At 39.1% G+C, this 22,382-nt stretch overlaps 1 protein-coding gene and 1 non-coding gene across 4 annotated transcripts in view; both read left to right on the forward strand.

The window, feature by feature from the left end:
- The window catches only part of IPCEF1 (interaction protein for cytohesin exchange factors 1), a 182,609-nt gene that overhangs the window by 153,367 nt on the left and 6,860 nt on the right, over positions 1-22,382 (forward strand). For all 3 annotated transcript variants that reach the window (XM_039234090.1, XM_039234092.1, XM_039234091.1), the window contains one exon: positions 14,749-14,942. In XM_039234090.1, coding sequence (XP_039090021.1) covers positions 14,749-14,942 — 194 coding nt within the window. The remainder of the gene's footprint in view (positions 1-14,748; positions 14,943-22,382) is intronic.
- On the forward strand, positions 3,093-3,198 carry LOC120233053. The gene has a single exon (XR_005528709.1). It is a non-coding gene; the product is annotated as a U6 spliceosomal RNA (small nuclear RNA).

Raw genomic sequence — 22,382 nt, forward strand, 5'->3', positions numbered from 1 at the left:
TAATAAAAAAATGTAGGGTGTTAATTGCATCCCATTGCCTTTCTGCACTGGGAATTCCAGAGTTCCAGAACTATTCAGATTCCTCACGGAGTCTTTCCACAGAGCACAGTGGGAAAAGAGGTGATGGAGTCAGTGGAATAGTCATCTCAACTCGGTTTTACCGTGTACTGTTTCTTTCTTTTGTGAAAGGTTATCTGGTTACTTATGCGTTTGTGATCGTGATTCACATGTATATCTCTATTTACGTTATGCTGACAATGTGGAGACAACTTTATGTATGCTTATGCCATGAATGGAGTGACCACACCCTGGATGCTGAAAAGCTGAATAACTACTAATAAGACCAACGCTCAATTTATGTAAATAAATGGTCAAGTACAAGTCCACTCAGAATCAATCTGGGCATTGTGTTGAATTAAAAGAAATTTTAATGAAGAGACAGGCATACTAGAGTATGCATGACATCTCAAGAAAGTGACATAAATTAGCCAGATTTTACAAGTTAGTAAATATTACCAAAAATTTTACATTATCTGAGTGCACTCAGGATGAATGCTACATTATTTTAGCTAGCTACTTCAGATGTTGCTGTAGAAATTATGTGTCTTGTTTCTTTAGGAAGCAAGAGGGTAATTATATTGGATACTGAAGTCCATTCAGTTTAGCCTTATTTTTTGAGTACCTAACATGTACTCATGACTTTGTCCTACTAGGAAGACACAGAGGAACAAGATACAACTTCTGGCTTAAAAATGTTAACATCTAATGGAGAGAGTGGGAGGAATAAGACTTATTTAACAAAAGAAATCAGAGTAAAGTAAATGCCACAGAGAGATAGAAGGTACTTGAGGGATTTAAAGGAAAGCAGGCACTCAAAATAGATCACATCCAAGTAATCTGTGATCTGAGTGGGAGGGGTCTGCACACAGAGAGGGGGGCTGTGAGAAAGAGGGATGGAAAAGAAGTTTGGATGGTGTTGAATGCTGGGCTAGTCATTAGTTTATTTCAGTAGATCATGGATGAGTGTTTCTGATCTGCGTACTCATATCATTAAAGCAATTCTTTAGAAAAAATTATATCAGCTCTAGAATGTGGGGTACAAATTGGAAATTGGAAGAGTGGGGAAACTTGTAGTAGCTGGAGTGGCAGTGGAAATAGGAAGCAAAGGAGAAACTCAAGGGTTTCTGTAGTATGCCTGTCAGGATGAGGCGGTCTTGGTCTTTGTATCTCTATTACTTAATTTGGTCCCTGGATTTCCCAGGGATCCTATTTTTTGAAATATAATTTGAAAAGTGATCTCAAAATAGGGATAAATATTTACTATTGGGAAAATCTTGAATCTATAATTGTTGACCTCAGTGGCATTGCTCTCAAGCATAGTGATCCACCAACTGCTTTGTCTTCTCCATGCCAAGTGGATAAAGATCCCTAGAAGATGTCATGAAATAATGCTGATTAGGTAACCTGCAAATTTGGTTAATATAACTAGTTCATTTTATTTATAATTGTAAGTGTCTAAGTTATTTTTAAGTGACTCTTCATTGCCCAGTGCCATTAAACAGATTCTTTTCCCACGACTTGGATTGCCAACTTTATAGTAACATATCTACACATATACATATATGTCTGTCTGTCTCTCTCTCTCGGCTTATTTCTGCAGGCTGCAGACCGATGTTTTATCTTCCACTTTGATGGTATAGTAGTTAGATTCTACCTTTATAGCATGTTTTATTATTCAGCAGAACATTACTCTCCTTTGCGTTATCTTCCAGGTAAATTTTTGGATTTGATTTTCAAGTTTGATTTAAAAAGTCACATTTGGATTTTGATTAAAATTTTCTTTCTTGATCTTTTTAGATTAACTTGGTGAGGACTGCTATCTTTAAATCATTGAGTCATTCCATCTATGAACATGGTTTATTTCTCCTTTCAGGTCATTTTTATGTTTTTAAGTACAGTTTTCTTCTTATAAGTCTAGCATATATCTTATTGAGTTTTTTTTTTTAATGTTTGATTTATTTCTAGGAGAGAGAGAGAGAGAGACAGCGTGAGCAGGGGAGGGTCAGAGAGAGAAGGAGTCACAGACTGAAACAGGCTCCAGGCTCCAAGCTGGCAGCCAGCACAGAGCCCGACGCGGGGCTCGAACCCACGAACCACGAGATCATGACCTAAGCGAAAGTCGGACGCTTAACCGACTAAGCCACCCAGGCGCTCCATTATTGAGTTTGTTCTTAGACCTTTTTAAATTTTTCTGGCACTTGTGAATGGAATCCTTTTATTCCATTTTTAAATAATTATTATTGCCAATGTGAAAATAGAAGGTTTTTAATTCCATATTTGTCTTATACTAGTCACCCTACCTTATAATTGGAAGTTGTTTTGTTTCTAGGTAAATTATCCTTTCTTTATGTAATGACCATTTAGCTGGTCCTCTCTATTATTTATGCTTCATTTCTTTATATTACTCGTGTGATCAGAATTTGCCTGAAGTTTATTTGCTCTATTACTCTGAAAAAATCTTTGGCATTATTGATTGCTTATTATTTTTATTATCCAGTTAATAAAATTCTGCTCTTTCTTTGTGAATTCTTTTCTTTTTTTTTTTTTTTTTAAATTTTTAATGTTTTATTTATTTCTAGGAGAGAGAGAGAGACAGCTTGAGCAGGGGAGGGTCAGAGAGAGAGGGAGTCACAGACTGAAACAGGCTCCAGGCTCTGAGCTGGCAGTCAGCACAGAGCCCGACGCGGGGCTCGAACCCACGAACCGCGAGATCATGACCTAAGCGAAAGTCGGACGCTTAACCGACTAAGCCACCCAGGTGCCCCGAATTCTTTTCATTTTATTTAGAATTCTTTTGTTTGACCTTTGCTACTTCCTTAAGTTAACTGCCTAGTTGGTTCACTTTCATATCTTTTTTCCTAGTAAATATGTGCAGGTTCTGGGTACCTCTTTGACTAGAGCATGCAGTTTGTGTAATATAGTACTTTCATTGTTGGCCATTTGCAAACAGTAAGTTTTAAGAGTAATTTAACTTTTAATTTCTTCTGTAACCAAACATATTTTTAGAAGAGTGCTTTTAAAATTCAAAGTGAGTGCTTCAGCAGCACATATTCTAAAATTGGAACAATACAGAGAAGATTATTAATACGGTCCCTGCACAGGGATGATGTGCAAATGCATGAAGTGTTCCACATTTTTGTCAACTGGAATTAAAATAAAAACTTATGCACACACAAAATATTTTTCAGTATTTCAAAGTGAATGTGTTTTTGGCGGTCTGGATGGGATTTACAAGAGATCAGTGACAAGAGGTCCAGTGACATAATTTAAGGAAGCATCGTCTTTCTAGAAAAAGATGGTAGGTTTCTTAATGACAATGGCTATGGCAATCTGTCTTTGGGATATGGTTGCGCAAAGCTGACCATGACTTCCCCTGGTCTATAAGTCTTCTTGAGAACATATACCTTCAGTTTTACTATTTGCTCTGGGAAGGATCCTTGGTAGTTCTTTGAAATGCTCCTAACCTCATGGTCTTAGATTCATTTTTGTCTCTATATTCCTGGCCCATTTTTACCACTTTGGAGACCCTCGAATACATTTCTCTTTACTTAGTAAGGAACCACGATGATACCGACACATGTCTGTCTGAATTTGCAGCTAGAAAGGGCAAACCCAAGGTCAGTTTTACATGTAGACTTTTTCATCAGGACAATATTTTAAGCCTTTGTAATCTATTCCTGCCTGATCCTTCTGTCGTTAATTTCTAATTTTTCTCCTTACAATGTGATGCTTTCCTAATTAAAGCCAAAGCAAATAACGGTCTATCTTCCTCAGACTACACAGACTATAGTAAGTGTAAGATTGAAAAATAATTTTTTAGTAGACTTTTACCTTTTTTAACGCAGTTTTAGGTTCAGACCAAAATTGAGCAGAATGTACAGAGATTTCCCATCTGGCCCCATCCCTACACATGCATAGTCTTCTCCATTATCAACATTCCCTCCACCAAAGTAGAATATTGTTACATCTGATGAGCCCACATTGACACATGATTATCAGCCAAAATTCATAATTTATGTTAGGGCTCCCTCTTGGTTGTACATTCTGTGGGTTTGGACAAATGTATAATGACGTGTATCCATCATTATGGTATCATATTGAGAATTTTCACTGCCACAAACATCCTCTGTACCCTCTCTATTCCCTCCCTCCCCCTTACCTCATTGACAGTCACTGATCTTTCTATTGTCTTCATAGTCTTGCCTTTTCAGAATGTCATATAATATAATTTGCAAACAAAGTTTTATTTCTTCCATCCCAATATGTATACCTGTTATTTCCTTTTCTTGTGTTGTTGCATTAGCTATGACTTTCAGTACAGTGTTGAAAAGGAATGGTGTAGAGGGGAAATCCTTGCCTTGTTACTGATCTTAGTGGGAAAGCTTCAAGTTACTCACCATTTATGAAGTTAGCTGTCGGGTTTTGTAGATCTTTTATATCAAGTTGAGAAATTTCACTTCCTATTTACTGGGAGTTTTTTTTAAATCATAAATGGGTCATAGATTTTTCAAGCAAGTGCTTTTAAAATATCTATTGATAGGATCATGTGATTTTTTTTTTTTCTTTTTTAGTCGATGTGATGGATTACATTAGTTTTTGGACATTGAATCAGCCTCACATACCTGGGATGAATCCGTTTGATTGTATATGTATAATTCTTTATATACATCGTTGGATTCAATTTGCTAATATTTTGTTGAGGACTTTTATATCTAGTTCATGAGGCATGTTGGTCTGTAGTTTTCTTTTCTTGTAATGTGTTTGGTTTTGGTGTGAGAGTAATTTTGGCCTCACAGAATGAGTCAAGAAGTGTTCCATCTGCTTGCTTCTATCTTCTGAAAGAAATTGTAAAGAATTGGTATAATTTCTTCCTTAAATGTTTGGTAGATTCACCAATGAATTCATCTGGGCCTTGCTGTTTCAGAAGGTTATTAATTATTTTTTCGTTTTTAAAAATAGAGTTAGGTCTATTTATCTATTTCTTCTCATGTTAGTTATGATAGATTGTGTCTTTCAAGGGACTGGTCCATTTCACATTGGTTATTAAATTTGTGGACATAGAGTTGTTCATAGTATTTCTTCATTATCCGTTTGGTGTCCAGTGTGATCTATAGCGCTGTCCCCCTTTTCCATTTCTGATGTTGATAATTTGTGTCCTCTCTTCTTCTGCTTAACTAGCTGAAAAATATTTTTACCTTTGGCCTATTTAGATACTTGGAACTTAGTAGGTATAATTTACTTATTGAGTTTTTAAGAATTCAATTCCAAAATTAGCTCATTGCGTTTATTTGATAGAAGGATAGGTGAAGGGGATAAAAGTGAGATCAAGAATGAAAATTTTGGCCAAATAATGAATGCTTAACAGATATTTATTGAGAATCTACTATCTTCCTGACACAATTGGCCTTTGGAGATAGTTTAGTGAGTTATAATAAAGGCAACAGCCCTCTTGGGTAGAATTTATAATCTGGTGTATATGTCTGTCATGGCAGGGTAGGGAAACAATTAGGTAAATATAAGAAAATAATTTCAGGTGGTGAATAAGTTCTATACAGGAAATAAAGTAGGAGTATACAGGGTTGGAGGAAGGACCTTGGTTTAGATGACTAGTCTGGGAGGATCTCCCTGAAGAGGCAATCTGAGAGCCAAATGGCACACAGGAACCTATACATGTGAGCAATATCTGGCAAAGTGCCCCAGACAGAGAAAATAAAGTGCAAGGGCTCTAGCAATAGCATACATTTTGTGGTTCAAGAAACAGAAAGAAATCCCGTGTGGCTGGAACAGAGTGGGCAGGGGAAGCATAGGAAGGGCCTGGAGAAGTCAACAGCAGCTGGCTTATGTGGCAACTAGTGTGGGTCCTGTAAGGTTGTGGGTCCTGTAAGGTGTTTGGATTTTGTTCTAAGTGCAGTGGGATGATTTTGGAAGAATTGAACCTAGGGAGTGTTATAGGTGTGGCTTATGTTTTAAAAACATCACTTCATTCTATGAAAAATGTATATTAGGAAGCTGTAGTACACCAAGTATGAAGTTGTTGAGATATGTAAACAATGAAATGATGGTGGCCTTAGTTTGTAGCAATGGAGTAGTGGTCGGGGAGGCAGAAAAAATTATACATTTGGGGTATATTGTACACATTAAATGTAGGAATATGAAATTCATAAAGGATTCTTGGCTATTTAATCTATCCCTGGTCTCTAAAATACGCTGCCTTAGCACACAGCGAACATTCAAAGAGTATTTGATGAATTAAGTAAATGAATGGATCAGAGGTGCAAGGGAAAAAGTGGAATGAAGGTTGAGTTACAAGTTTTCCAGCACATTCAATCTCTTGTATAACTAAGTATAATTGCAGTACTTTAGAATTGGTCTCATTTCCTGGGAAAAGGTTTGCTAGTAAGGAGTTAAACTCCTAGTTTGCTAGTATGGATTCAACTCCATATTTAAATATATAACTCTAAATGTGTACACTGTGGATTTCCTCTAAGTCCAAAAGAAAGATGTTATACAAGTAATTATAGATCACACTAGACTATAATCATTGAGATAAAGAAAAGAGAGCTCCATCTTAAAAAGGTAAGAGCATTTATCTGCTCCAAACCTTTGGTTTTGCTTTGTGAAATTAAAATAGGGTAACTTCTTCTTTCCTCTTGCCTCACTGCCCTCCCATTTTTATATTTTGTGCTCACTTGTTTCCATCATGGATCTGCATGGTTGATGGACTCTACAGTTTTTAGAGCCAAGGTTGACATATTTATCTATGGTACATTGGATTTATATCCTTGATTTTAGGCAATTTCCAGCTATTTTTTCCTTTTATTCCCCATTCAACCTCTACCTTGCAAATATATTTTTTAGAAAAACTAAGGAAATGCCTTTTTTTGTGTGCATACCAATGTTTTTTGTTTTCTTAGGATGTGGGCAAATACAGAAGTTTGATGTCTACTTTACATATTTCACCTAATCCTGAGTGCTCTTATGATTGGAAGAATACATTTCAAAAACAAATGGAATATTTTTTCAAGAATGTAGAGCTCCTTACAGATAATTGGACCACGGACTCAATCTAAGATTATTTCTAAAAATCACTGCCATAAGATGCAAAAATAATAAAAAAGAACAACATTAAAGATCGCCCAGTAGATTAGGTTTGTCTTTTCAATAAAAGCAATAATAGGGTAGAAGAGTATTGAGTCACCTTACTTAATAGAAACATCACATACCCAAGAGAAGAAAAGATACATGACTCTGGTGGAGAAGGTACAGCTACTATTAAAAAATGAGGGAAATCAAAATGAAGCCACTCTTCTCTCAGGCTTTGAAGGGTACAAGTAAAAATACTGGTTTTCTACTTGGATGTTCTTTCCCAACCTGATTTCACTCTTTTAAAATTTATCTCACCTGCCATCTTTATTGCTTTGTTTTGTTTTGTTTTGTTTTAATGACCTCTTTCCTAACTCTCCTTCTTCCAATCTTCTTTTCTCCATGTCTATGCTTTTCTCTTTATTGTACACAGAGCCAGCTCCCATGACCATGACTCAGCTTTGGCTCCTGATTGGAACTGGATTATCTCCAGGTGCTCAGTTCAAATGCCCGAGCAGAGAATCTGATTATCCAGCCTGTCTCCTACATTGCTTAGGAATTTCCTGGTCTGGTGCCTTATTGCCCTGTGAGAACAGTGTTTGCTGTGCAAATCCTGGCCACTCCCTCAGAGACAAAGGCTCTGGGTGGGGATTTTTCCCTTGGAAGACAGAATAGTGAGATCAGGGATCTGAGCCTTGGTCTGTCTGGTCCAAACAGTTGTTATCTCATTGAGTGTATACCACCTGATTTGAAGTCTTTTCTTCATTAGGTTTTATTCAAAAGGAAGTTCATGAAATCTATTTAGCATAACATAGAGTTTAAGGCTGTGGATTTTGTTATAACCTATGTCTGTCTCTTTGTGGCTTTGGTCAGAATTTTTAGATCTTGACAGTCCTTTATATCAGGGCTAATATTTTCTGCATAGGGTTGTTACTAACTTAATGAGATATTGTTGGTATAGCAGGTAATATAGTGCCTTTTACATAGTAAAAACTCAATACATGATGCTGTCTCTACCGGCAGCACCAGCTGCAGAAATAGGCAATCTGTCTCTCAAAATTATACCATGGTAATGTTCTTGGTTAGTAGTATCCTTACTGTTAAAGTGAGTTATCCAGACTTATCTTAGTTACATAATCGAAATTTGTCTGTCAGTATTATTCTAAGTCTTTTGCTATGACGTAGAGTTGTCAGAATCACTAATTAGAGAAAGCCTATTAAGGTTTTTGAATCTATTTGCATCAGATAGGTGTTCTATTAACTAACATTTGCAAAGTCTTAATAGCTACACATGAATCAAAATAACCAGATAGTTGCTCTCTTGGCAACAAGTGCCTTCCATGATCTTTCCTTGATCAAACATTTGGAACGTAGTGCACAGAGCAGGGAATCCTGTTTTCTAGGTAAACCTTTCCAAGCATTGTGTGTTTGGGAGCTAACATTGTGCTCCTCAGGCTCCAACAGGCTTCCTTTCAAATTCTGATATGAAATATGGCCTATGAATTTCCTTCAGCACTTATGTTCTAAATAGAAAAATAAAAACCACATTCTAGAAAGCACAAGGAAACACCAAAAATAAGATAGTGGGGGAGGCAAAGTTGAAAATACTGCATTTAGGGAGATAATCTGCATACAGCGTTCTCGACAGCCAAATTCTGGGCCTCCAGGCGCGTGCCTGACCTGTCAGAGGCAGACAATAGGCTGGGGTATGTGGGAGGATGGCAAGAACACTGCACATTCATCTGGCACCATCTTGGAAAGGAGCACACTTCTAACCATTAGTTAAAATGTTGTTTTGTCTCATTTTATGATGTCACCAAGAAAAATCTTATTTTTAAAAATCCTATTTCTTTCTAGAGTCTAAATCTCTGAATTACATGGCCCTAAGTTGAGACAAAGTTTGCTAGCTGTACCCCCCTGAGACCTTTTGAGCTAGTCTAACAGGTGTAAAGGGCCCCAGAGAAAAAGTAGGTGAGCTGCTTTCTGGATGAGCCCCTACTTTTAAACTGTAACTCCAGTCCCTTTCTCTTCCAGTGAGTTGAAGCTGGTTACATGACAAATTGGTAACAGTCTTACCTTGCTGCACAAAGCATAGTCCGCGGGCCAGCATTTTCAGCATCACCTAAGAGCTTGTTAATAATTTAGAAGCTCAAAGCCATCCTAGACTGGCTGAGTACGATGCTGCATTTTAATGGAAACCCTGGGTGATTGCTCACCGATTAAAGTTTAAGACTGGTCTAGAAACTCACGGGCCTGCACAGTGTAGAATTGAACTTCTGTTCTTAGTTCCATCACCGATTTACATTTTGGAAAGATCACTTACTGTTTTTCAAGAATCTCCATTTTTTCCCCGCCATAAAATAAAAATAGTTATCATCTTCCTTGGCAAAGCCTTGCGAGCTGGATGAGTTAGACTGTCAAGTGCCTTATGTGACAAAGGGAATTAAAGTCCTGCTATTTTATGTAAGAAGGACTGAGCTCTTGAGAGGAAGGCTGGCAATTAGATTAACACCAGACTGTCAGAAAAAAATTAATTTATTCTGCTGCAGAAGACCAGGGATGTGGAAATGATAAAGTTGGCTTCTGTTTCCAACGTGAGACAGACCAGAGGTCTTGACTGGCAGTCTTTTTCCTTGCTCCGTCTACAATCTGGTAAAATAAGATATATAATCTACTATTTCTTGATATGGAATTATAATTTAGAAACATACATAAAAACACAAAAGGGAGATTTTATTTTAAAGTTTATTCATTTTTGAGAGAGCGCGTGCAGGGGAGGGGCAGAGAGAGGGGGGCACAGAGGATCTGAAGTGGACTCTGCTGACAGCAGAGACCCGGATGCTGGGCTTGAACCCACCGAACCCAGATGCATGACCTGAGGTGAAGTCGGGCGCTCGACCGACTGAGCCACCCAGGTGCCTGTGAAAGGGAGATTTTAAACATTACTTTATGCAGTAGCCGCTTTGAGGCATGGGATTAACACACCAGCACTACTCACCTGTACTCTGGGGTCAGGTGTAAGTTGTATTTTGTTGTGCTTATATCCGCTGGGTCTTCAGTCCTATGAATCCTGTTTATCATCTGCTTCCATTATTATTGGGCGTTCATTTCACGGTCCCACGCAGACCTAAGCACCAGCCATTAGCAGCAATAACATTACAGAGCTCCCAGCTGGGTCACAGGTGTGGCTGGATCATAGGTTTGTCCCTGAGAATTTAGCGATATGCTGTACATCTCTCAGATTATGACCCCAAAGAGCCAATAGAGGTATTTTCTTGACTCCTAATGTCACTATTTATTATGTTACTGTCCTTATGTTTGTGGGCAGTTCTGGAATCTGGTTATTAGAGGTCAGATGTACATCTCATCTTTCGGTTTCAGGTCTCCTCTGAGAAGGGATGGATGGATGGCTGGGAGGCAAGAACACAGCAAGAACATGTACCTTTTAGGTTTTTCCCCATTCCCCCAGCAGTTTTAACCTAATCTGAGCACTCTGGCACCTTCCTGTTTAATCCATTTACAAGTGAATTCAAACAGAGAGTGCTTTTGAACGCTATTTGGTCGTATTTTAGGTGAATTCTATACTAACTTTCAGTAATCCCAACAGGTCTGCTTTCCCTGTGGGTTTATGTCTGGGAGATGAAGTTGCACATCCATCACACACGCACACGTTCACCCACATCCCACCCCACACATACATGCATACCACACACACACACTGCACATACACACAGATACCACACACACACGCTACACACACATGTACTAGACCCTCATACTGTACACACCATACACACTACACACAAACACATCACACTCCACACACACACTAAACACACAGACACCACACACACACACTACACACAGACACCGCATACATAATGCACACACATACACACCCATATGCTCCTGTTTAATGCCTCCCAAAATTTAAGTCAGGGAAAGGAACATGTGTAGGGAAGATAGATAATTTCTGATATTTTAACATAAAGATAAAATTTATCTATATAAATATATTAAATAATGATAAAATTATCCAAAGGCAGCCCTGTTTATTTTTCATTTAGGGAATGTTCTTTATGCCACATTATTCTAAGTTTCTAACGTTATTTTTATCTTTCCTGGTTTAATATCTTTTGAATTAGATATGTGGTCTTAATATAATCATTTTACCCTGACATAATTATGAGCTAATGTATTAGTCATAAGTAATTTTATTTTCTATCACCATCTTTAATAGTACAACTGAGGTGCTTCATGAAGACAGAGAAATTTAAAGAAACTGTTTTATATTCTTGTTATATACTTATTTGGTTTGCTTCCTGAAGTTTGTTAAATATATAGAACTTAAATACTGTGGCACCAAAAGCTATGTGTTTAGGCTTTATTCCAAGTAGAGTCCCACTTCTCTTGCTGTTAAAAAAAAAAAAAAGACATAAAAACTATCGTGTCCTTGTGTATCTGAAATGTCCCAGGGTCCTCAGTGCTAACGTCCCCTCTGAGAGTCTGATGTCTGTTAATTTCGTTTTCTTAAGAATTTCTAGTATCTACAGCTTAACTGCAAGACTGTTACCATGCTTAGTATTTCTACTGTGCAAGTATCACCAGTTATCATGACAATCTCATCATAACCTTTCTCGTAGTTTTATTGAGATATATTCCACATAACGTATAATTCACATATAAAAATGGTTCAGTGGTTTTTCATGTATTTATGTAGTTGGACAACAATCTCCACAATTTCTGAACATTTTCAACACTGTCCATGCGCGCGTGCGCGCACACACACACACACACACACACACACACCTATACACATTTGGCTCTCATTCCCCATTTCTGCCTGCCCCCTTCCCCAGCCCCAGGCAACTACTAAATCTACTTTCTGTTTCTATGGATTTGCCAGTTCTGACATTTCATGTACATGGGCTCACGCAGTGTGTGGTCTTTTGTGACTGGCTTCTTTTACTTAGCAGAATGTTTTCAAGGTTCATCCATGTTGTAATATGTAGCAGTACTTCATTGCTTTCAATTACAGACTAATATTCCATTGTGTGCATATGCCACATTTGGTTTCTCCATTCATCAGTTGATGAACATTCAAACTCTTGCTACCTCTTATTTGTTATGAATTTTACTGCTGTGAACAGTCATGTACATGTTTGTGTTAGCATGTATTTTTAATTCTCTTGAATATATACTTGGGAGTGGAATTGTTGGGTCATATGGTAACTCTTTACTTGGTTTTTGAGGAATTCCAAACTTTTCCCTAAAGTGGTGTCTTCATTTTACATCTTACCAGTAACGTATAAGGGTTTCAGTTTCTGCGCTTCCTTGTCTACACTTATTTTGTTTGTCTTTTTGATTTTAGTCATCCTGACAGGTGTGAAGTAGTATCTCAGTGTGGTTTTGATTTGGATTCTCTGTAATGACTAATGATGTTGAGCATCTTTTTATGTGCTTATTGAGAAAAACTCACTTTTGTTTTAATTTTTTAATGTTTTTATTCATTTTTGAGAGACAGAGAGAGACAGAACACTAGCAGGGTAAGGACAAAGAGAGAGGGAGACACAGAATCTGAAGCAGGCATCAGACTCTGAGCTGGCAACACAGAGCCTGTCACGGGGCTCGAACCCACAAACCACGAGATCATGACCTACCTGAGCTGAAGTCAGATACTTAACCAACTGAGCCAGGCACCCCGAGAAAAACTTACTTTTGATGTCTGCACACAGTCTCAGCCAGAAAGTCTCACTGTGTTCAAATGCAGTTTTGAATATTTCCCCCCCTTTTGGAGTCTGTGTTGGTAGAGACCAAAGAGGTTTACTGACCAATACTTTAAGTCATTTGCAAAGTTAGTTCAACATCTTTGCTGTCCATTTTATGAAAAAATATGGGGAACACCTGTGGTGGCTTTCTGGTAGTAGATGAGGGAAAATTAATTATTGGTTAAAGATGTCTAATCTTATAAGAATAAACTGTGGAGTAAATCAAGTTTGCTTGATTTTGAAGCTCCTATATTAATATTGTATGCTACCTTTTAGAGAGACCCCCCCCTCCTTTTTTTCTAGTTCTTCCTAATGCCATTCTCAGGGTAAGATGGGAAACACACAGACACTAAAAAAGTACAATGTGGACAAAGAAATCTTGTTGTGTATCTTTCTTGAAATTATTTTCAGGGAATGAAGGAATAAAGGACCAAAGTTCTTAGTGGGTATTAAAGCAATATCCAGAGATGAAGATTTTCTTTGGGTAACCTATATCATTTGGGGTCCTTTCAGTTGTGTGTGATTGAAAACTACACTGACAGTAGCTTAACAAAGGCAATAATTGGTTCCCCAGAGTGGCAGGGACTCCAGTGGAGGGACCAAGACCCATATTTCAGCTGTATCCTGTAGACTGGCTCCATTCTCATGATTCTTGGGGTGATCCATGGAAGCTTCCAGCTCACATTATCACATATTTAGGAAAACAAGAGAGATTAATTTCCTTGATATCCCACCCAAGTCTCAGACCCGAGTCTTCCTGGCCTCAGCTGTCCTGACCTGAGACACCTGCTCATCCTTGAATCAATGACTGTGGTCAGAATGATGGAGCTGCCATTGCCTTATTTAGCCTAATTTATGTGGTTCCCCCCCTCCCCGGATCCTATGTGGAGTCACTTCACTAGAAGCATTTGGGGTGAGGCTAGCGAGTTGTGGTTAAGAAGGGGCGTTGGAGGTATGTGGCAGCCTGAGAAATGATCATTATCAAAGCCACATATCACATGGGGATTCCTTCTCTCAAAGGGCAGTTTTAGGAAGGACACTCATATCTCATCAGGGGCAATGGTTCTCAAGCTTCGGGCTATATATTAGTTTGCTAGAGTTTGCTTGTCCCATCAGTGTATTTTAGAAGCAGATAACTTGTTTCACAGATTCACAGATGGAGAGGAATTTTGCCACAGGATGAATCATACTCCCGAGTCTCACCAGTACCACATTTAGATGATACTTGGCTTAGACTTTGGACCTAAAATTGATGTTGGAGATTCTTGGAGACTTTGGGATGGGGTGAATGCATTCTGCATGTGAGAAGGACAGGAGTTTGGAGGGAGCTAGATGGTGGACTACTATGGGTTCAATTTTGTCCTTCCAAAATTCCTATGTTGAAATTCTAGTTCAGAAGTATCTTAGAATGTGACCTTATTAGAAATGAGGTTGTTGCAGATGTAACTGGTTAAGATGAGGTCAGAAGGGGGAGCCCCGAGTCCAGTGTGACTGGCGTCCTTCTAAAAGGAGGAAATTTGGACACAGAGACATACACAGAGGGAAAACACCCCATGAAGACTGGAGTTCTGCCACAAGCCCAGGAACTGCCAGAACTAGGAGAGGCTTGGAACAGAGCCTTCCCTAGTGCCTTCAAAGGAAACATGGTGCTGTCATATCAAAGTGCTGTAAACTGAGTGGCTTCGACAACAAAAATTTATTGTGTCACAGTTCCGGAAGTTAGAAGTGCAAGATCAAGTGTCAGCAGGGCCTTGTGTTAGACCACAATGTCTAATGTTCTCAACTTGACTTTAACTGGGTGTATTGTTATTGCTTTTTTTAAATGTCATTTTAATAGAAGAAACAAAGATGTCTGAAGATGATGAAATGGAGAGACTCTACAAATCGTTAGAGCAAGCTAGTCTCTCTCCTCTCGGGGACCGACGACCTTCAACCAAAAAGGAGCTGAGAAAGTCCTTTGTGAAGCGATGTAAGAATCCATCCATAAATGAGAAACTTCACAAAATCCGAACCTTGAATAGCACATTGAAGGTAAAATATTTCAGACTATGGGTAAACTCTGTGGGTGTAGGGCAAGGAATGGCTGCTTCTGCAGAGAGATGCATGCTCACCAGTGTGTTTGTGTGGGCAGCGGGGAGGGCTGTGAAAACCAATATTATCTCCGTAGGGTGAGATGACCTTTGACATCCTTAAAACACTGGAACATCCACACAGGAGCACCAAATGCACTTTTCTATGATAGGCCTTGATTTTTACATTCACTTTGGTATAAAAGTTCAAAGGCTAAGCTCCTGGAGGGTAAGACCCATGTGTAATGTTTTTTGGTACCGTTTACTTAGCACAATAAATGTTGATGAAGGCCTAGGACAGTCAGCTTGTGAGAATAAATAGTGAGATTCATAAGATTTTTGAATTTCAATTAAAGCATCCCATTCTTCTTCTCCCCTACATCTGGAAGAAAATCTCTAGATTTCAGATATAGCCAAGACTTCGTGATTCTCAGACATAGGCTCTGCAGTAAAGAAACATGTGAGAGGCAGGCAATGGAAAAGGTACACTCAATGGGAATAGACTGGCAGATGTTTTCACAATGGGAATGAGGGACAGGGTACAAAATGTACTGAGGCTGTTTTCAGGTCCTCTTCATATATATTTTTTAATGTTTTATTTATTTCTAAGAGACAGACAGACAGCATGAACAGAGGAGGGTGAGAGAGAGAGAGAGAGAGAGACAGAATCTGAAACAGGCTCCAGCTCCAGGCTCTGACGCTAGCTGTCAGCACAGAGCCCGACGTGGGGCTCGAACCCACGAACTGTGAGATCATGACCAGAACCGAAGTTGGACGCTCAACCAACTGAACTACCCAGGGGCCCCTTTTTGGGTCCTCTTCAACCAAAATGGTTCTTCACAACAAAAGCATCCCGCTTTCACATGTAGATTACAGCATGAACAGGGGGAGGCTAGGATACCTGGTAACATAGTCCCAAATTAGCAGAAGATTTATAGATGGCTGAAAAACCTTGATAGATTCTGCAGTTTAATTCTGGGTTGTACATGTCCTTTTGCATCAAGAATTTAAGTCTCTTTCCAGGAAGAAATAGCAGCAACTGAAAGACAAGGCTACAAAGAAATGGCTGAAGGACTCTTTCTTAGTCAGATATCCCTGTTAGTAGAATAGCTAAGCTTCCTAAAAGGCTATAAAAAATGAGGCTGAAAAAGAAAAGGAAGAAGAGTATTTTAATTATGCAAAGAAAACCAAAAAGTAGAGACATTCTCTAACATTTAATGATGAAAGACATCAGTAGCACTCCTTTCAAAGCTAAATATGTAATATTCCATGGTATGTATGAAGCTGATAAATAACGTTTGGTCATTTAATGTAATATACCATAGTGTGTTGGGATTTTACTGTCTTATTTGTGATAACTGATGCGAGTGAATACCTTTTTCATTAGATGAGTATTTCCTGAATTTTACTGTGTACCAGGCTCTATTCTTGGGCACTGGAACCTTTGAGTGCACCACACTGGATGGTGGAAACAGAGGAAAGTAGAATGCAGTCTGATGCGTGGTATAGCTGATACAAACTTGGGTGCTGTGGTAGCCCCAGAGGTGGGGCATGGCTGCCTCTCTGAGACCATTAGGGACAAATGGTCATGACAGCTGGTCCATGAGTAAGAGATGAAGAATATAAGGGTTAGAAGAAAGGACATTCATGGAGGAGGAAATGTATGTCAGTGGATGATATATTGTAGCCCATGTTGGGAGAAACAAAGAGCAGGCTAAGGAGAGGATGGACAGTTCAGGCCATTTCTAGAAGAAGAAAGACTATGATCTTAGCAGAAAAACTAAGAACATAATAGCAACTCAGGACTCCAGGCTGTCACAGGACCATGCCCTGACCTGGCCACAGAGAGGCCAGATTTGTACAAAGAATTCGAAGCTTTTACTGGCCCATAATAGGGTTCTGTGTTACCTCTTGCTCTCCATGCACAGTGGCTATGGAATTTATGAATTCAGTAGCTTTTTCTTTTCTCCATGTGTATTAGTTATCTATTGTGAGGTAACCCCAAATTTACTAACCATAGACAATGAATTTTTGTCAGCTCAGAGTCTCTATGGGCCAGAAATCTTGACACGGAGCTAGATGCTTCTCTTCGGGGTCTCTCACAAACTGCAGTCGCGGCGTCAGCTGGGGCTGTGTTCAGTCCTCCACTGGGGAAGGTGTGCTCTATCATATGGTTGTTGGCAAGATCCGGTTCCTTGCAAGTTGTTGGATTGAGGTCCCAGTTGTTCACCCAGTTCCTTGCCCTGTGAGCATATGGTGGCCTCCCAAATGGAAGGTGGCTTTCCTCAGAGTGAGGAAGACAGGAACAGTGAGAGCAAGATGGATCAGTCCTGTCTCCGCAGTGACACTACATGACAGTCACAGTGCTCTATGCATTAGGAACATAGAACCTTGGTAGCAAAGTCAGCCGGTATTCAAGGAGGGAGAAATTACATAAGGGTGGGAATGCCAGGAAGGCAGGGAGCATAGGGGGCCATCTCAGGGGCATCACACCCATCTGAACATCTGTTGTCTCTGTACATTGCTGGAAAGAAGCCCTTTCCACACATCCCTTAGGCCTCACAGAAGTGTAATGCTAGGCTGGTGAAACATAATCCATGTTTCCTGAGAACCTCATCATGAGATGGGAAGACATGCTGATGAGGAAATTGACCTTGTTGGGGAAAAAATGTACATCAGCCTATTTACTAGAGAAAGATAATTTAGTACCTGTATGTTTATTCATGTCAAAAAACTTTAGCTATTTTTAATTGAATCACATTTAATCATAATTGTTCATAAATTCAGAGCAGCTGAGGAAAGGGGGAAAAGATGCCTGGGAGGGACCACAGTACAGCTTCTGAGGTGCTGGGTAAGGTCCCTTCTGACCTCAGTGGTGGTTTGGTTACGAGATGTGTCCATTTTGTGGTAACTCATCAGGTACAAACCTTTTTATATACGTGATTTTCTGTACGTATTACATTGCAATATAAATGTTATTTGAAAAATATTTCAAAGATGCAGTGTGGACAGGCACACCAAGTTGTTGGATTTCATAAAGAAACAAGAAAACCTTTAACAATAATATTTGCATTAGTGATAGGCACATTCCATAAATAAAGAAAAATCCCTGCACTGGGATTGTATTGAAACTAATTCTCTTCATGGAAATTCTTCCAGAAAGTTGAACAAACTATCATGTCGTACACTAAATGTAGATCTTTAGGAAGTTCTCATAACTCAACATCCATTGAATTTTAGATAAACCTGTCTTTATTTTAAAATGAATGACTAATGGAATGATTAGTGGGCTTGCCTGGAACTTACTCTCAGGATCATTCTGGTCTGTGTCCAAAGAGAAATGAACCCTCCTTTCCTCAACTGCTCTGGTAGAACACATTTCCAGCGCTTAGGTCTTGAATCAGGTCATGTACTGACTCTTTGGAGTGACAAAGGAACATATAGTGTTGTCTCTTTCATGGTACTATCTGGAAGCCTTGCCAGACCTGGCCTGCCTACGAGAGGACCAGGAGGATATTATAACCGTAGTTAAAAGCATCAGGTGGGCCTTCTGCACCACAGGGGAGGATGCAGGGCCAGTGCGCCAGGCTGCTGACTGCAGGGCTGGGCTAGGAAGCCATCCAGAGGCTTTCGTTGTTTCATCAGTTTCCTTCCTTTCTATTCTCGTCTCCAGCTATTTCTTTTATCCATAAAAGAACTTAGCACAGACTCGAGGCAAATGGTAAAAAAACTTGAATTGTTTACAGCTGAGAACTATAGGAGAGGTGTTAGGCCGAAGTTGAAGAGATCTTTTCCTAAAACCTTTGACCAGATTGAGAGGGGTGGTCAATTCATTTTGCCTTAAGAAAATCAAGTCTTCAAATTTTGTTACTCTGCAAAGATCTTATTTAGTTCTTTCAATAAAAGATTAGGATCTCTCTCTGAAGCGATGTCACAGTATTTTGTGAGTGAAAGAAATTATAGATTTAAAAGTTTTTATTAAGTTTTGAGATTTTCATTCCCATATAGTTAACATAAAGGGTTATATTAGTTTTAGGTGTACAATATAGTGATTCAACACTTGTGTACAACACCCGATGCTCATCATGAGAAGTGTGCTGTTTGAACTCTCACCTATTTCACCCCAGATATCAAAATTTCTTAAGAACAAAGTAAAATTCCTTAAATAACTTCATATGAGTAGCACTACTGTAATATCAAAGGAGGAAAGCTTAGTATTATTATTATTTTTAGAGGGGAAGATTGTTATTTGAATGTAGGTGTTGAGAACTCAGAGAGAAGAAAGAAAACTCTCTTGGCCTTGCTTGACTTTCTACCACCAATCTTTTCTAGTTATCCACTTACTTACCCAGCCTTCCCTCTGCTTCTGATTCACAGTCAACCTGCTTGTTACCACTCTGTAGTAACTTTCCCCCTACACAATTTTTCTTTCCTTCCTGGAATCCATCTATATATTTTAATCTCCATCTGTCATCACATTATTGCTCCCTTGATTCAGAATTATAAATCTTACCACTCGGACTACTATAATACATAGTACTTTATTGGAAATCCACATTTTAAGGAAATGGGAAAAAAGGAAGCAAAACGTAGTAAAATGCCCCAAGTAAAACATAGTTAAAGTTAAGTGTGAGAACAAATAATACATGTTTGTGCCAATGTTTGTGATTGTCTAAGACCAGATCCCTCATTTGGATCGAATAAATGCTACCAATTCTAGAATCTCTAAAACTGTATGCAAATGTATGGATATAAATATCTATATATGTAAACAAATATGACATATATGATAAATACTATGTATATAAAATACACACATATATAAACATTTTTGTTTATGGAGAGGATTTTTTTAGACTCTAAATAGAATTCACAATATAAAAAAGATTTAAAAGCAGAGGCGCCTAGGTGGGTAGTCTCTTAAACATCCAACTCTTGATTTTGGCTCAGGTTGGTGAGTTTGAGCCCTGTGCTGTGCTCTGTGCCGATAGTGCAGAGCCTGCTTGGGATTCTTTTTCTCCCTGCCCTTCATCTATGCACTCTCCTTCCCTCTCTCTCAAAATAATAAACATTAAGAGATTTAAAAGCAAATGGGTGATTATTCATTCACATTTTATTTCATATATTCATTTTTCCCAGGAAGCATTTAGTGAATGTCTACCATGTCTGAACCATTTTTTTATGAACTTGGGGTAGCACAGTGGGCATGCCAGACAAAAATGCCTGCCCTTAAGAAGCTTATGGTTAGGTAGAGGAAAAAATAAACAAAATAAATTAAGTAAATAAATAAATTTTATAGTATGCTAAATGATGATAGACTTGGTAGAGAATAGAAAGGAGGGTAAGGAATGCTGATGGGATGATTTAAAAAAATTTTTTTAAATGTTTTGTTTATTTCTAAGAGAGAGAGAGAGACAGTGTGAGCAGGGCAGGGTCAGAGAGAGAGGGAGACACAGAATCTGAAGCAGGCTCCAGACTCCGAGCTGTCAGCACAGAGCCTGATGCAGGGCTTGAACCCACAAACTGTGAGATCATGACCTGAGCCGAAGTCGGACGCTCAACCGACTGAGCCACCCAGGCACCCTGTGATGGGGTGATTTTTTTTAATGTTTTTTTTTAAATTTATTTTTGAGAGAGAGAGACAGCATGAATAGGGGAGGGACAGAGAGAGAGGGAGACACAGAATCCGAAACAGGCTCCAGGCTCTGAGCTGTCAGCACAGAGCCCAACGCGGGGCTCAAACCGATGAACCGTGAGATCATGACCTGAGCCGAAGTCTGAAGCTCAACCGACTGAGCCAGCCAGGCGCCCCAGGGATGATTTTTAATTAGGATAGACATGAAAAGCCTTTTTAAAAGATGGAATTTGAGTAAAATCTGAAAAAAAGGGAGTGAGTCATGAAGCTATCTGAGGCGGAATGTTACTGGCAAAGAAGAACAAAAATGTAAGTGCCTTGGGCTGGGAATATGCTCAGTAGGCTTAAGGAAGAGCATGGAGGTCATTTGGCGAGTGGGGTATGGATCATGGGGGTAACAGCTCAGAGGGGCAGTGAGGGATTCTATCATACAGTGCCTTATTGCCATTGCTAATATCTCAACTTCAACCTCAACTTCAACTCAGTGAGATGTGCTGTAGTCGGACATATTTTGAAGGTAGAACTCAGGATTTGCTGGTGGATTGGCAGTGAGAGGAGTCAAGGATGACTCCAGTGTTTGGCCTGAGCTACTGAAAACGTAGAGTTGCCATTGGGTGCTTTGCAAAAGGTAGGAAGAAGTTTCAGTTTGTATTGGAAGTTGAGGTGGGTGGGGCACTCAGAATAATAGGAGCTTCATTTTGGACATGTTATATTTAAGATGCCCAGGTCAAGTCCAGGTGGAGCTAAAGAGGAAGTTTAGGCAAACAGGTATGAAGTACAGGGGAGGGATTAGGCTTACAGAATAAATTTGTGACTCTTAGTGCATAGGGAAAATGGGAGACATGAGATTACCAAGAACATGGATTTACATACAGTAGTGGCTAAAGGCTGAGATTCTAGAGCTCTCCAATCTTAAGAGATTGGACTAGAATAAGGAATCAACAATAGAGATTAAGAATAAATGATCATTTGGGAATGAGAAAAATCTAGAAAAAATGTCACAGAAATGACATGATGAAAGTGTTCAAGAAGGAGGAGTCAGTAGTTTCAGATGCTGTTGATAAGTAATAATGATAGTTATTGGATTTAGCAACATGGAGGTCATTGATGGCCTTAACAAGAGCAGTTTGGGTTGAACCCTGATGGGAGTGGCTCTATGAGAGAATGGGTAGAGAGACATTGGAGACAAGGAGAAAAGTGGAGCATTTGCTGGAGCAGGGATGTGGGATTGTGAAAAGGCTTTGAAGATGGGAGAGGTAATGGCATACGATTATCAAGTGAAGATGGGAAATTAATGAGTCACGGGAAAGAGGGGAGAATTGCTGGAGTGAATTTCTTGAGTATGAGGGAGTGGATGATAGTGTGCAAGTGGAGATTGGCCTTTGCTAGGGGCACAGATATTTCATCCAAAAGAACAGTAAGGAAGCAGGGATATACTTGTGTGGATATAGGTAGTGGGCAAAAGAAACTTGGGAGGAGTATTCTTTTGATTGTTTCCATTTCCTAAGGAAAAAAAAAAATAGAGTCTTCAGCTGCAAGGGAGGATGGGGGAGGAGATTTGGGCAGAGATGAAAAGTTTTGAAATAGTAATTTGGTAGATTGGGAGAAAAAAGGGGGTAGGAAAATGTGACTATAGATCGTAGTGAAAGCCACTTAATGGCAGTGGTCATGAATGTGAACCACAACCACTGATTCTGGTTGTGAATTTTTAGCTATACGCATGGTGGCCTGGGGATAGGCAGAAAGATTGGTTTAATAATAAACATT

Source organism: Hyaena hyaena, unplaced genomic scaffold, assembly GCF_003009895.1.
Source record: "Hyaena hyaena isolate Hyena2069 unplaced genomic scaffold, ASM300989v1 scaffold_81, whole genome shotgun sequence".
Taxonomy (NCBI): Eukaryota; Metazoa; Chordata; class Mammalia; order Carnivora; family Hyaenidae; genus Hyaena; species Hyaena hyaena.